The sequence below is a fragment of the Hirundo rustica genome, chromosome Z (genome assembly GCF_015227805.2).
Source record: "Hirundo rustica isolate bHirRus1 chromosome Z, bHirRus1.pri.v3, whole genome shotgun sequence".
In the NCBI taxonomy this organism is placed as follows: Eukaryota; Metazoa; Chordata; class Aves; order Passeriformes; family Hirundinidae; genus Hirundo; species Hirundo rustica.
In genome coordinates this window covers 13,872,872-13,888,252 of record NC_053488.1, presented here as the reverse complement: position 1 = coordinate 13,888,252, position 15,381 = coordinate 13,872,872, and the positions used below count along the sequence as shown (strand labels likewise).

General features: G+C 36.5%; 1 protein-coding gene across 1 annotated transcript in view; it reads left to right on the top strand.

Moving 5' to 3' along the window:
• ITGA1 (integrin subunit alpha 1) overlaps positions 1–15,381 on the top strand; it is a 58,720-nt gene that overhangs the window by 20,179 nt on the left and 23,160 nt on the right. Inside the window, exons 2-6 of the mRNA XM_040089875.1 lie at positions 8,414–8,534; positions 10,666–10,778; positions 11,727–11,815; positions 11,905–12,019; positions 12,696–12,823. Of these exons, the coding sequence (XP_039945809.1) occupies positions 8,414–8,534; positions 10,666–10,778; positions 11,727–11,815; positions 11,905–12,019; positions 12,696–12,823 (566 nt within the window). The remainder of the gene's footprint in view (positions 1–8,413; positions 8,535–10,665; positions 10,779–11,726; positions 11,816–11,904; positions 12,020–12,695; positions 12,824–15,381) is intronic.

Below are 15,381 nucleotides of genomic sequence, written 5' to 3'. Positions count from 1 at the left end.
CAATCAATCCTCTGTATCACTTAGCGAAGATGTCAGAGTTTAGCATGCTGTTAATCACTTACTGAGAGTGTGCTGCTGCAAGGAGTCTTTCAACTCCTCGAGGAGTAATCTTGCTCCTTTCTTTCTCCAGGAAAGAAAGGAGCGCGTTTCCAGTCCTGGCAGTGAGATAGCAGCATGAGTTTTCAGTTAGGCATTATTTTTGCATTACTTCTCAGATTATCACATTTCCCACAAAGTTTGAAAGAGGGGCAAAGTTTGAAATGTCCTGTGGCATTTTATAGATAGTTGGTTTTAAATTTGATTGAGTAGACTGGTGAAGCCTAGGCTTATCAGATAGAGTGGCTAATTTGGGGGCCTTTTCTGGTGCAATGGTTCACATTCTTTTAATATCTATTTAGACTTTTCTATAAGTGAATGACAGCACAGTGGCAACATATCAACCTTCAGAAGTGCATTAACTTGCCTGCAATGTTAAGCATTTTTTCTCAGCTTTGACAGGTTGGGGTTTTTTTGGTTTTTTTTTTCAAAGCTAGCTTGCAAATTGCTAAGGAAAAAAGCAAGTACAAAGCATGGATCAAAAGAAACTTAAAAATATGTAGACAATGTCATTTGCAATTCATCTTTGAACACTGACAAGTAGTGATTTCCTCAAATCAAAGGATTCACCAGCATCCTGAGTATTGAGGACTTTCTTTTTCTTTAGTCCCTATATTAGCATACTAAATTTGTGACAGATGTAGGCCATGTTGCATAATGATAAAAATCACCAGTCTCCACCTCCTCAAAATAAACCACAGTTGAATCACAAATGACTCTTACTGTTGAACATGTATTACACTTAACATCTCTGCCTGGAAATTTCTGACATAATTCTACAGCCTTGCGTGTGTTTTTTCATGAGCTTCAACTCTGCATTGTAAACTCTGTGTTGTAACATGCATCTCTGACTTCAAAGATACATTTGCAATAACCGATTGCTGACCATAATAAAGTGGCACTGTGTAAGGATGGTCATATAATTTTTTTAACAAGACAGTGATGGGTTGACCTTCTCAATCATTTGTGCTGCCTATTGCACAAGCCAGCTATATCTTTAGATGGAATCATAGACAGAAAGTTAGAGGAACAATCAAAGTGACATGATATATGTGATTTGATAAGATAGAAAAAGTATGGCAGCTATTTGCTTAAGAATATAAAAAAAAAAAAGATTAGGTTTGCTTCCTCCCATTAAGCAAGTGTCACAGAATTTAATTTTGTAGGAAATATGAATTGAATACTTAGAAATATTCATTAATTATTTCACATGATATGAAAAAAAACCACTCTTGATACTCAATTGCCACCATACTTGTTTGAAAGAAACAGTAAAGTTCATATTGTTTCTATTTAAGTGGGGTTTTTTAAGGTGAAGCACAACAAAATTGACCTGTAGTGCATAAAGTGTGCTTGTGTGGAAAAACAGCCTAACAGTGAAAAATGAAAATGAAAAATCATTATGATAGAAGTGGCTTTGGGACTTGGTATCTTGTGTTTCCTGCAGCATAAGGTGTACTTGAGCTACCATGGTAGTTTCAAGAAGGCTACACAATGGAAAGCTTACAGAACATCAGCCAGGAAAGTTGGGATTCATCATAACTGAATAAGTGGTTGTGGAAAACCAAATTAAATGTCCTATTTGACTCTTACTGATGTGTTTTATTTCAGAAAACAACATGCATGTTCATTGTAGCTGTGGTTTCTGCCTGAAATATGGGGCTTACACATAAAGCTATATGTTAAGAAATGGAGGTTCCAGTGGGGGGGTTCATGAAGAATGGTCTTTGCTAGCAAGGAGGATGGACATCAAGGGAATACAAAGATTGCAGGGACTTGTGTGGAGTTGAGTGTCGGTGGAAGAACTATGTCCAGAAGGTGGAGTGGAAATCGTTGGATAAAACATTTTGAAGGAGTTTTACTTTCATCAAGCTGCTAAATTTGCTAGTACTTTGTATATCTGCACAAGTTGAGCAGACGACCTCATAAAGTTCTTTGTATGTGACTACATATTTTTAAGGCTTTTTCTTTCTTTTGTGAAAAACTGCAAAGTGCTAAGGATTGTGATGATGAGAGGTCCACTTTCCAAATTTTGAACAAAATACTTTTATTTTGATTACTGCTAATTGAGTGAGGGATGTATTCTTGGTCTCTGCCATTATATTTCCAGAAGTTTTGCCTGTTGCATTGTGTTATTAATTTAGTACCATATTACAAAGCATTGATTCAGTATATTTTCAGACTTGCTACTGCATTATAAAGCTATTTTCTAGCACAAAATACTTAGTACAAAACCAGCAAAGAGAGCTTTATTTAATGGATTGTACAAAGCATTTAATTGGTTTTGAAAAGCATTTGGCTACTGCATCTGGAATTACTTTCAAATATATATTTCTTGGTCTTCTGGGATATTTATCTACTTCTAATAAGAAGTGGTTTATTAATTATTCCGTCTCTTTCCAGAAAGTCAGTCTTTTCTCTTCAAATGTTAAAGATTAAAGAAAAAATGCTGGAGGCAAAATCATACAAAAGTTCTTTTGTAGCCCAGAAAAATAAAAGGCTCGATTTAAGCACTACTGAAAAAGTTCTGAAGTTGATTTTTTTTTTTTTTTTTTTTTTTTTTTTAATATATATGCAGCTTTATTTGAAATATGTTGATATTTTGCCAGGCAGAACTGAATGCAACAAGAACTCCTGCCTCAGCCTCTTTGGCCTTCCGCTGTAAGACCAGAGCTCTGTGGCCCCTGAACTCATAGACAGCAATTGTTCAATGCTGTTGTATTTGCTTCCACTTGGCATGTCAGTGGCTAAATCGCCTTTTCATAGGAAAAAGCTGTGTAATTCTGCAGTGACATTATCACAAATGAAGCAAAAAATAAAGTGTGTAGATTTGCTGGTCCAGCAAATAATCCACTTTCACATGTTTGAGCCATTATTTAGAAAATGGTGTTTCTATAGGTATGACTTGGCAGGTAGACGCTTGTTTAATCTTCCTTGCTACCAGCCAGATGCAGCCCAACCCTGACCCGAGTGCATGGTGTTGTGTTGGTACAGCTAAAGGATCCAGCTTCGGGCAGGATTTATTTCCCGAGGCCCGGTGCTGCACGTACCGAAGGACACAGTTTGTTCTCTGCAGCTGGCTTGATTGCAGCTAGCTGAGAGGTGCAGCTCAGGCTTGCAGGTGCCAGCACACAGCAGTATCAATTTCATCAAGTGAAAGAGTTTTCAAATTGCAGAGCGTGGTACTATTTGGCACTATTTTGAAAATAAGCTTTTGTGGGAGGCCACAGCAATGCTTCCCTCACTGAGTCACAGTTACCAGCACTGCACTTGCATCCTTTTATGCTGATTAGTTTAATAGGTTTTCTACGATCATGAGACAGGTCATCTTTGCAACATCAATGTAAAATACTTATAAAGGCAGTTGGTTACTGTCTTACAATTAGGATATCTTTTCTAATATCTCTTAGCTTTCAGTAAATTTTGATCACATGCACAGTTACCTGTTGCTGTATTGCACAGCTGTTCTGTTTGCAGGTTTGTAAAATATCTTTACAACACCATTGATTGTAATACGTGCTGTACAAACATTAAGGCAGTTTTTCTTTTAATTTATTTTCAGAGATGTCTAAATATACAAGAACTCCTTAGAGCATTTTAATATTATTTTATTCTTCAACTTAAATTTCTGCATTCTTTCTTATATTCCGGGACAGAGGCAGTCTTATTTTTTTAACTTTCTTTCCTTTTTTTTTTAATTTCCCAGTGTTTTCCAGCTTCCAATTTCACACTTATGAAAAACATTTCTACTTGTTTTGGTGTGCTCCTTGGTGCACCTAGAGCTGCTTTGTTTCAGTCTTCTGCAAAATGCGGATGAATTGATAAAAACATCTGAAGTTCTATAGCAGTATGTGTGAAATGAGACAAAACTTTATGACCACAAGCTGGCAGGGAGAAATAGTGCACAGCCAATGTGTTAGCCTGATCCAATGCTAAGTGTAAATTTGTCCTTTCCTGTTTTTGAAAGAAAACGTTTGTATTTCTTGGGATAATCTCTATTTATAGGGGATGCAATTGTTATTTGCCACAGACTATACACAGTTAAAATGTCCCAACTCAGTTTATTCTCTTTTTTTGTCTAAGTTGGTCTTTGTGATGTCATTCATTGTGGGTGATCTGTGGTGATCTATTTTTCATAGATAGAATCAGGTGTTAGGCTTTGTTCTATAGTTTGGGTTATGTTTATTTCCATCTTCTCAGGAAAATAAGGGTGCTGATTCTGTGTTTGTAAGGTTAGAATGGCCAACCAGGCAATATGCTTGTGAACAAATCCCAGAAAAATCTGGTTTTGCATGGTTTGGAGGTAGAATGACTATCCAGACAGCACAAACGTTTAGTTAAAAGAACTCATTAAATAAAACAGAAAAGAATTTATTAGTGGCTACTGGACAAGTATGAGCTACTACTCCTGGTTTGTAATAGAAATAATATTTGTGTTGTCGTCTTGGTGACTGAGTGTTAACCTTTCATGTATAGGTACAAGCTGTGCTAAGCAAAGAATGGAACATGTTCAGCTCATGTTCTGCTCAGTGTAAATCAGTAGTGAAAGGGACATTGTCCTGGGTTTTTTGCAGTGCCTCACTTTTTGTATAACATGAAGATAAAACTGGAACTTCAGTTTTAACCGTTGAAAAACTTTTATACTCTGCATTTCTGAACTGTGTCAGTTGATTTTGGTCTGTTCACAGTCATTCTGTTAACACAACATTCTGTTAACAACAAAATCTTAATTTACCTACATTATTTGTGATTAAGTCAAATACTATGTACCTTATGAAAAAATGTTGTTTTCTACCTAATTCCCATAATTCTGAAGAGAATCCTCTCCAACTTCCCTGTAGTTCTCCTTTTTCCACTGCTTCTGCCAATACTCTTCTTAATTCATACACAAGTTAGCTAGAAATACGTGCCATATTAGCCAAAAATTGGAAGTTTGAAAGAGTTCAAGCTGGATATTATTAATAATATAATTTTCACAGTCACAATCATTATTTGTAAATGTTCTGAATCATTAGCTTCTGTGTACATTGTTCTCTCTACTAAAAAATGAAATAAAGCATGAAAGCCAAGTGGCCATAAATCAATAGATTGTTGCTAGATAGATGTGTGATGTAGGTCACCATAAACTCCACTTTTCCATTTACCATCTGCAGATTTGAACATCTCTTTGGTTTGTAAGCTTTCCTTTTACAGGATCTACGGCTAGCTAGCTTTAAATACATTAGTTATTTGCAAGTTAATTTTACACTGCTTATCATGACCCTTACTTTAATGCAAAAACATTATGCTAATGATGTTTCAAAGCACATAGAATACAGAGAAGGCCGTGCAATACATTTGCATATTGAAATGTGCCAAACAGTTTTTGTGGGAAGTCAAACTTCAAAGCGTCTGACTTCTGGCTAAGATGGAAGGGGAAGATGAGAGTTCAAGAGCACAGCCATACTGGATCAAATCAAAATCATGTTTTGTCCAGTATCATGTCTGCAGGAACACATGTAAGCTGATAGCTACAGACAAAAAATAACCACGCATATGTCGTGTTCCTCTTCCAGTTTCCAAGTATGTCCAACTAAAGGGATTTCCTGAGCCAGATGTGCATTCTGTGTGGGTTGTAAACTGTGGTGGTTTTGTCCATTGAGTTATTCAGATCCCCACTGAGCTCATTACATTTTGCCTCCAAAACATTCTTTGCCAACAAGGTCTATAGGTTTGTTCTGCTGTGTGGAGCCACCACCTCAGTTTTATTTCTGACCAGTGTGGCCCATCTGGCTTCTTTTGGTTCCTCTAGCTTTATTTTTTTAGAAGAAAGCATTATTATTGTTGATTCTAATTTGACCTCACTCATAAGTATGAGGATGGTTGGTAGTAAATAGCTGGTATTTTTTATTCATCTACTAGTTTACTTCCTAGCATTTTGTATTTTCAGCTGTTACAACTATGAGGATTAGAAACCTATGCATTAAAATAATTATATTTGTCAATGTTACATAACTAATTCAGGAAACCTCAAGACCATTTAATGACCACATGTAATGACTGCAGAGTAAAAATCCATAGTTGTCAATACTACATCACTGTGATGAAACTCCTTGTCTATCAGCAGATGGTGAAATGATGGTGGAGGATATCATGGTGAAGGGAATAGAGTACAGGGTGCACATGTAACCTTTGGCTGCTTTAGGAGAAAGAAAGTGGGCTGGCATTTGTGGCCTTTAGTATTTCATATCATGGTATGTGTTGAACATCATCATAAGGTGAGAAAGGGGAAGAGCATGTCCCTAAAGACCTCTAGAAGGATGTTCTGTTCTTCTTGTTCAGAGGCTAAAATGAACAGACTTCTGGAGATCCTTAAGAGAGAAGTTGACATGGGTATATTTTGCTTCTACATTTCTTCTTGAACTAAATAATGAACTCAGTTACTTTAACAGGGGACTCATTAGTACTGTTTCAATGTCTAGGAGGTAGGTTGTGACTGTAAATGATACGGTCACCATCCCTTATATGGTTTGGAAAGGAATAATAGCAGTTGGTTTTACCCTTTTAGTAGTAAATTCCAGTTTTTACTGAAATTTAAGAAAAGAAGACTTGAACTAGTGAAAACATTAATGCATTCCTAAAAATTGGGAGTTTTCACTTTAATTGTACTTGAATGACCAAGAATAGGGGAGCAAAATGCCTATTGCGCATGAACAGGCATAAATGTTTAAGGAAGACAAAATTATTTTCAAAAAAATTATTTCCCATCAGGGTGTCAATGATTAACTTTTTCTTATCACTTGCATTGAATATTTTCTGAAAAACTAATCTCTGTTTTAGTTTTTTTCACTTATTTATACTTCCTGACTCTGACTGGAGGAAAAAAAAAAAAAAAACTAAACTCACACAAATTAAACTCTTCCTTTTTTTGCTGTCCAGTGAAACTGGAAATACCTACTGAATGACAAATGGTCTTCTGTGATAATTTTACTGCATTATGCAGGAAATAAGATGCTGAGAGAGACAGATTAGCATTGACCACTTGGGAGCTTAATTATAGTAACAAGCTTTCCATGAGAATTTTGTCAACTCAATGGTGAATAACACAGATGTGTTTTAGTAACTGGACATTATTTAGATACTTTGACATGCAGCAAGTATTAGGTATTTGGGTATTTTTATGCAACTGTTAAGTGTCAGCAAATTATCATGAAATGCTTCTTTAAATTAAATTAAATTTGTGTTTATTTGTGTTTTTAAGCAGTGTCAATGTTCTACAAATTCACCTGATTTTTTGACTCTTGTGAATTAAATATACAGCTCTGCAGCAGCAGTCTGTGGTTATTTTTGAAACTGATTTACAGGACAAAAATGGAAGAGATCACTGTAAGAAATAGTAAAAAAAATATAAATAGCCTTATTTTTATACATAAACAGTGTTTTTTGCTTCTTAATGAGCCTTGAAGTTTGTTGTAGGTATCACTTCAAGCTGGATTTTTACCCTATATCTCAAATTCTTCCTAAACTTGCTATAAAGTCAAACTTCTGCAGTATTTTCCCTGGTGATGATCACTGAACTTTAGGGTATGGGAAATCAGTCAGAAGAAGCATTCATTGTCTCGTTTGATCTCTTCATAGTCCAAGAGCACCACCGTATAGCAACTTTTCCTAAGTGCACAAGTATCAGATTTCTGCAAATAACCACATAGAGGTGCTATACATGTTGTTGCATAAAAAAATTATTTTATTCTTTTACAAACATAAATAGTTTACAAAAATTAAGAGAAAACTATATACTTTTTTTTCTCTAATACAGATTAAAACTAAATACATCTGAAAGCTTTTCCTCATTCTTTTCCTATGTGCTTTTCATGCAAAAATTTTCTGTCAAAAATAGTTACTTCTCAGTTTAAGTAAACTTTAGAACTTACTTGAATGAGAGAGAGAATATTTTATGTTAAATTCTTACTTTAGAATTCAGTGGAGCTAAAAGAATAACTAAATTAAACAAAATAAATAACTAAAAAGTTATTTATTCTTAAAGGTGATAATGTTTTACTTAGTGTCATTGGAATTGATTTTAGAATGAGTGGTGAGAGTTTGAAAAATATGTTTTGGATACAGAAGTCCAGTTGCTAACAACTCTGAATTTAGTTGTCTATCTATGTATGAGGAAGTATGTTTTAAATATCTTACAAGCTGTGATATGTGTGCCCCAAATACCATTTTCAATGTCTTGTACTTTTCATTAGGTCATAATGGAACCTTGATTTCTTAGAAGTATTAGGGTTTATTTGTACTGCTGCATACTAATTTTTCTTTCATTTCTTTTTTAAAGCTCTCTTTCACCTTGTTTGCACTTCCAATGTTGATGTGAAAAATGCACTGACCTTCAGTGGGCCTTTGGAAGACATGTTCGGCTACACAGTCCAACAGTATGAAAATGAGGAAGGGAAATGGTAAGCTCTTTTTCTTTTTTTTTATCTGAACACTCCAAATTATCAGGTATTCAGTGACTCAGGTGCTGTGCTTTTATTTTCAAGTTAGGGTCAGAGTCAGATTCTATCAGACATATTTCTTAAACTTAAGCACAGTCCTTAGGAAGCCTGGAAAGATTGGGAGAGAGAAACATCCACCTGTAAAACTCCAACAGTCTCCTCAAAGACGTAAATGACTTAACAAAATGGGTAAATTCTCTCATTGATGGAGCTGAGAAAGTACTGGTTTTGCCTGAGCTCTGTTTTCTCCATTTACCGAATGAAATCTTTACCTTTTCCTTCTGTAATTACAATGCAATTACAATTAATTACTCCTGTTTTACGTAAATAATCTGCATTAACTGGTTTTTTTCCTAAAGTTTTGTGTCAGATTTTTTTTTTTAACTCCGTTGGAAGATTTACCTGTCAAAATACTAATTAGTACAGTACATCCTCTGTCTTCCCTTTTGGAGGGCTAAATATGTCTTGCAACTGGTAATATATTTGCATTTGGGACCTGGAGCCCTTATCTTAACCTCTCTTATCCTTCCTGTTGTTCTAAGTAGAGGCTGTATTTTGGCATGCTCACTCCTATCATTGCTTCTTGATCATTTGATAAACACCTGCCTATTCTTTTCCCTTGTTAAACCACAGAGGCTAACGACTGGGCTGGGGACCTGAAATAACAATTGCATGGTAAAAGGTTTGGGAGAGAGATCTGTATCATTCTTTGCAGCTGGTTCTGGTTTTCACAGAGGGTTTTTGATAATTCTTGGTAAACCCAGGGACTCCTGCAGGCATGCAGGAGTGACAGGCAGCAGGAGGCTGTGTGGCACACAGGCCAGACTGTTCTGTGGTGAGCAATCACCACTGCGAGTGCTGGGTCTGCCAGACTCTGAGAGTCTGACCAGCACTGCAACATAGTGCTCAGAGAAATGAAACCACAGAGCCTGCTTTTGAATGTGCCAGTTCTTGACTGCTGCAATTGTAGGATGTTTAAATACACATTTGTGTGAGGGTTGTGAGAGAATAAGAATAATCACCTCCTTTGAGCTAATTTAGACCTTCAGGAAATGGAATCCATTCTAGGAACTGGGATTTAGCAAAGTAAGCTCAATCATCGTAAACTGTCCTGAAACTTTTCAGAAGCAAACAATAATATGAGCTGGAAATGGTGGCTCTACCAGTAGCCAGATAATGATATAAACTAGTGTGCTAGATTTGGACATCTCTGAAATTGAACTTCAGAGCTCCTGTAAGTTGTCAAGCTTCCAACATGTCACTATTTAAAGGAGAAAATGTGTAAGCTGATAGTTAAAATTACACAAAACAGCTTTGAGAGGATTTTTCTACTGCTATAATGCTACCTGTAGGACACCAATAGAGCTTTCCAGCAACAAATGATCTCTGAACCTGACTGCAGCTGTTTCTCAATAACTCGGGGATTCCCTCATGCAAAAAGACAAAATAAAATAGCTTTTCAGACCATTCAACACTCTTCATGGGGCTCTTTCTTTCTGATAAAGGAACAACACAGGGACAGGGATGTGATGACCATTGACCATCTCCCAGGGGATATCTGGCACACTCAGCTTCTCTGCATTTTACAAGTTTGAAATTTCTTTTAATAACCTTTTTTTTTAATTAATGGGAGGGAAGAACATGTCTTTTACAATGCTGCTCCACATTATTTAAGACTAAATTCTTTCTCTGAGTGCTTGTGAGCCTCTCCTTTGGTATTTGGTCTCTGAGCATCAAAAATAGGTTTTCATCTAAGATCTTGTAAAGATCAAGGACATATTAAATAAAGCATATCTTTCCTTCTGTATTACTTCTAAGAATTGTCATCTAGCCACGTGTATTGCTTTTATTTTCCTCTGGAATTTTTGAAAGTGTTATTCTATTCTGTAGTTGGGTATATAGGCACATTTCCTTTTCATGTCCTCCTTATTTCTCTTGCATCTGAACTGGTATAATAGATACTTTTCTTTTTCTTCATCCAATACTGCTAGTATGGAGCTTGCTGCAGCTGTGCTCTTTCTGTAAGTTTTATTTGCTGACTTTTGTGCCTTGTTAGAAAGAAGACATTCCAGGTAACTTATTTAATTTGCAGGGTACTTATTGGTTCACCACTAGTTGGCCAACCTGAGAAAAGAACAGGCGATGTCTACAAATGCCCTGTAGGAAGGGACAGCCCATCACCCTGTACAAAACTGAACTTACCAGGTATGGAAGGAAATAAAGCTGTGTCACATGGAGGAGTAATAGAGGTCAGGTCTTAAAAGAATTTTAGCTAGTAAGTATGCATTAGAAATGTTTTTCTAGTGAAAATTTTCTTGAGGCTCCGGTGCTAAATGTGAAGGAAGTTGTGTTTGTAACATTAAAAATAATTTTATTTTAAGGCTTCTCACTATCCTGTGGAAAACATGCTCATAATTTTAGAATGGATATGTGGTTATACTATCAAAACTTGATTATGACTGACATAAATTGACTCTGGCTGGCAGTCCTGGCCATTGAGCCAGGAAGGTCTTGGATCGTAATTTCATGGATTACCCTTTCCAAAGCTCTCTGAAGCAAAGAACTTTCACAATACCATCAGTAAGCTTTTGATGAAAATGTATCTAGGCTGATGCATCTTAATATGCCAAAGGTAAAGATTAATAATTTTCATGCTCAAGTCAAGAGATACCTGATGTAGACGGGAAGGAACTTCACTAAATATATTGTGTGATATTGTTGTGATATTTTTTATCTCCTTGTGTTCCTTGAAAACCTAAATGTCAGTAATATAACATAATATTAACAAATAGAAAAGTTATTGTCAGTCAAAGCAAGACAAAGTAATTTTTTTTTCCTAATTAACAAAACTCTGTGTGTAGTAATATATTGTTTTCATTGTGCTGTTATTTTTACTTTTTTTTTTTTTCCTTGCGGTTCAAGAAAACTATTTCAGACAGCAACCCAGACAATTTTCTGGGATAAAAGCCAGTCTCAGAATTTTTTCTTGATCGTTGCAACTGAAGAAAGAGGGGGAAGGGTGCTAAAATATTTGATGAAACCAGTGTCAGTCTGGGTTTTATTTTAGAAGCTGGAAGCTCCATACTAGGGGATATATAATTTAACATTTTGTTTTCATGTTCCCAAATGCTTAACATTTTAATCTATTTATAGCTTCTACTTCAGTTCCTAATGTCGTGGAAGTAAAAGAAAACATGACTCTTGGAACAACCTTAGTGACTAACCCAAAAGGCGGGTTTCTGGTAAGAAAGGACTTTTTGCTAATTTTAAAAGTCTGTTTTTTTCTCGGGTATCATAACAAAAACATTTCACCCTTTTTCATTTTTTAAAGGCATGTGGACCACTTTATGCTTATAAATGTGGACGTTTGCATTACACAACTGGAGTTTGTTCTAATGTCAGCTCCACTTTTGAAACTGTTGAGGCCATTGCTCCGTCTGTGCAAGGTATGCATGCCACAGGAATTTTCTTGTGTGTCCAAAAATAAATAGCGCCAAACAAGACAAATGTATACACATAGGCATACTGAAAAAAAGGAACTGCTCAACTTAGCTACCAGCATTACCAAGTTAAGTAAATGTTTTCATTGTCCGTATATAACCTAAATTCTTCCTACTTTTGGAATTTATCTCAGTATAAACAATCATTACAGTGCTATGTAACATCCAAACACAATTGCTAAAAATAGTTGGTTATGTTTTTAACTTATGGCCAAAAGACTCCTTTTAAATAATGACGGCATACTGAGACCTAATACAAACCCAGCTAGTAATATACATACAAATCTTAAAGACTTAGTCCTCTGGAAAAAATTGTAGAAGAATAGATTGACATTGGGTCACTGGTAAATACTCCAGTTATGCGATATCTTCTTCCATTCTTAAATTTCTGCTCACAAAAAAAACCCTCCTTATAAAGGGAACACAAACCATGTGAAATAACGATGCAAAAGTTGAAGAATGAGAGTTGGCATGTGAGTTGGATAGTTGGATAGTCAAATATGTGAGCTCAGCCCCACTGCTGAAGGATATACATTTGCTACTAATGACAAAAGTAGCCTCAGCTGTGTGATAAGTCTGATCCTTGTTACTGTCAATTCTTATGTGGCAATTTGTGTTGCAGAGTGTAAAACCCAGTTGGACATTGTCATAGTCCTTGATGGGTCTAACAGCATTTATCCATGGGAGAGTGTCACAGACTTTCTGAACAGCCTCCTGAGAAATATGGATATAGGTCCTCAGCAAACACAGGTAACATGGTAGATATTTTACGGGTTTTTAATTTGAGAGGAAGAAAAACAATTTACAGGAAATTGTACAATAGTGTCATCTATGGACCTCTTCAGTTCCAAGAACTTAGAGCAGCAGGATACTAAAGCTGAAACCACAGCTAAGTCAGTACTCAGTCATCAAGCAGCAATGTCAGGAAGACCATCCCTCCCCCACTGCTCAGGCAGTCTGGAGAAACCAACTTTCTAACCTAGAGACAAAAGTTAAGTGCATTAAGTGAGGCTGCTTGAACACTGTCCTTTCCCGCTTCCTTCCTCTCCACAGCCCCTCGTCTTCCTTTGTACTTCATTGCACAAAGGTCATTTCTGCACTTCTGAAGCACACATGCGTGGTTCGGACAGCCTTTGATTGTAAGCTTTTTGGAGCTGTGTTCTTAGTACTGTGGAGCATTGGACATGCAGCTTTTAACTTTGAGATCCTAATTAACGAGTGGCTGCTTAGCTGCATGTTACTAGTGGCAGAAGCTTCATTTATATAAAAAGTGGAGAGGGCCAAATTCCCAGCTGCTATAAATCAGTGCGGTTCCATTGGAATTAATGGAGCTACGACCAATTACCCCCTTGAGGAGCTGGCATATGTCCCACAGGCTGCTGAACAGATTATGTAAATATCAGTTCAAAAAGAATTCTGGGAAGGGGGTAACATTGACTCTGGGATACATATTAACACAAAAAGCTTTATTAACAGCAAGAGAATAAACTGTTTCTTCCTTTCCTTTCTTTATTTTCCCACTCCCAAAATCAAGGATTTTTCAGGATCTCCTGTAATAATTTATATGCTACAGGCAGTTTTGCAGCTTTGGGTTCGCTCCCAACATTCAGCTCCTGCTTTCACAAAGAAGACTCTGAGAAGATGTAAAGGATACCTCTGTCTGCAGAGAGTATTACCCCCATAACTTTTCCATTTTAATTGGGATTTTCAAGTTACCACCCAAGTCCGTTATTGTCTATACTGAACACTGGCTGATAACTAACTTATAAACTGTCAACTTCGCAATCATATCCTGTTATTTTAAACACACTTTTCTTCAGATACTGTGAGGAAGAAGGAAAAACACTTTGTCAAATTCATCAGAAAGGAAAAAAATTCTTTCTGTTATCTTAAACAGATGATTACTCAAACATGTGCCATCTTAAAATACTTAAATCTGAACTTCCTAGTATGGTGCATTGGCTACATGGAAATCGTCACTGTCTTCTGCCCAAAGGTCTTCATGGGAGTGGTACACAAGGGAATCAGCTCTACAGCACCCTCACTCCTCTTCCTCACCCAGCAACTCCTACATTTTTACAATGCCACACCTCTGTTATGTTCAGTTTTGGAATTCTGCCTCATCTGTGTGGCTCAACTCATGCACAAAAGGTCCCTCTCTGGCCTGCACTCCAGCAGCCTCCCATCTCCACCTACAAAATCCCTTGTGCCCACAGTTTGGCATAGCTACCCTTCTTCTCACACATACACATATTCACTTGAAGACGTCAGCTTTGGCGTCTGGTAGCTACAGAGCAGAAACATTTGAGAGGCAGATAAGAACGGGATAAGGAGGAGAGAGGCTGAAAAACAGGAAATGGACAACAAAAGCCTGGTGGAATTTTCTGAGTCCCTCTTACCTTTCTCCTTCCCCAGAACACCTCTCATCTCTCTCCTCTCCTCTGAGGCCCCTGCTTGGGAACCCTGGTGCATCTGCAGTTAGTGATGAGTTTATATTCTGTCCGCCGTCCACACTGTCTCCTTTCTCAGAAAAAAAAAATTTTTAAATGACTATATAATAGGAAAAAGAAGAACCAATAGAGCAGGCTTATTTATCCCCTCTCCTCTGGAGCCTAGAAGAGAAGCCTAGGAACAGTAACTTACTTTTTGTCTGTTTAAATTGGTTTTTTCCAATTTAATTTTTTATTACTGAGCATGTAGAAGTCAGTGGACTTTCACTGACTTAAGAATGTTTTGCACAGGAAAGGAATGAGGTGATTACAGAATAACTCTTTAGCAGATTGGGTGTGACTTGTTCCAAACTATGTTTTGATTAGAGGCTTTTGAGATTTTTTTTTTTTTTTTTTTTTTTTACCACTTACCTCCTCCATGAACAATGGTTATTAGACTTGTAGCAAGTCGAGAAATTACTCAGTATCCCACGTTTGGCAGGTTTGAAAATGAAAGCCTGAAGTTTCAGGTGCAGAAAATCAAAGTTTATGGCATTTTTTTCCTTCACTTCCTCTTTCTCTTCTCCAGATAATCTACAACCCCACACTGATGATTAAGCTGCATATCTTGAGTTTTGGGATAAAAGAAGTAAATGATAGAAAAGTGGACAAAGAAGGAGGAATTATGTAGAAATAGTAGAAGTAGAAACAAAATCAAAATATTTCTCTTGGCCTTTTTTGCCTCATTTTTAACTGTTGTGGAGATAATTATCTTTTTAATATGGAGGAGTGGGTTTTTAAATCATTTGCATATGAGTAACTTTCTGTGACTATCTCTCAAAAGAGAAAGCAGAATACTTGAATAAGTTAAATTCTAGC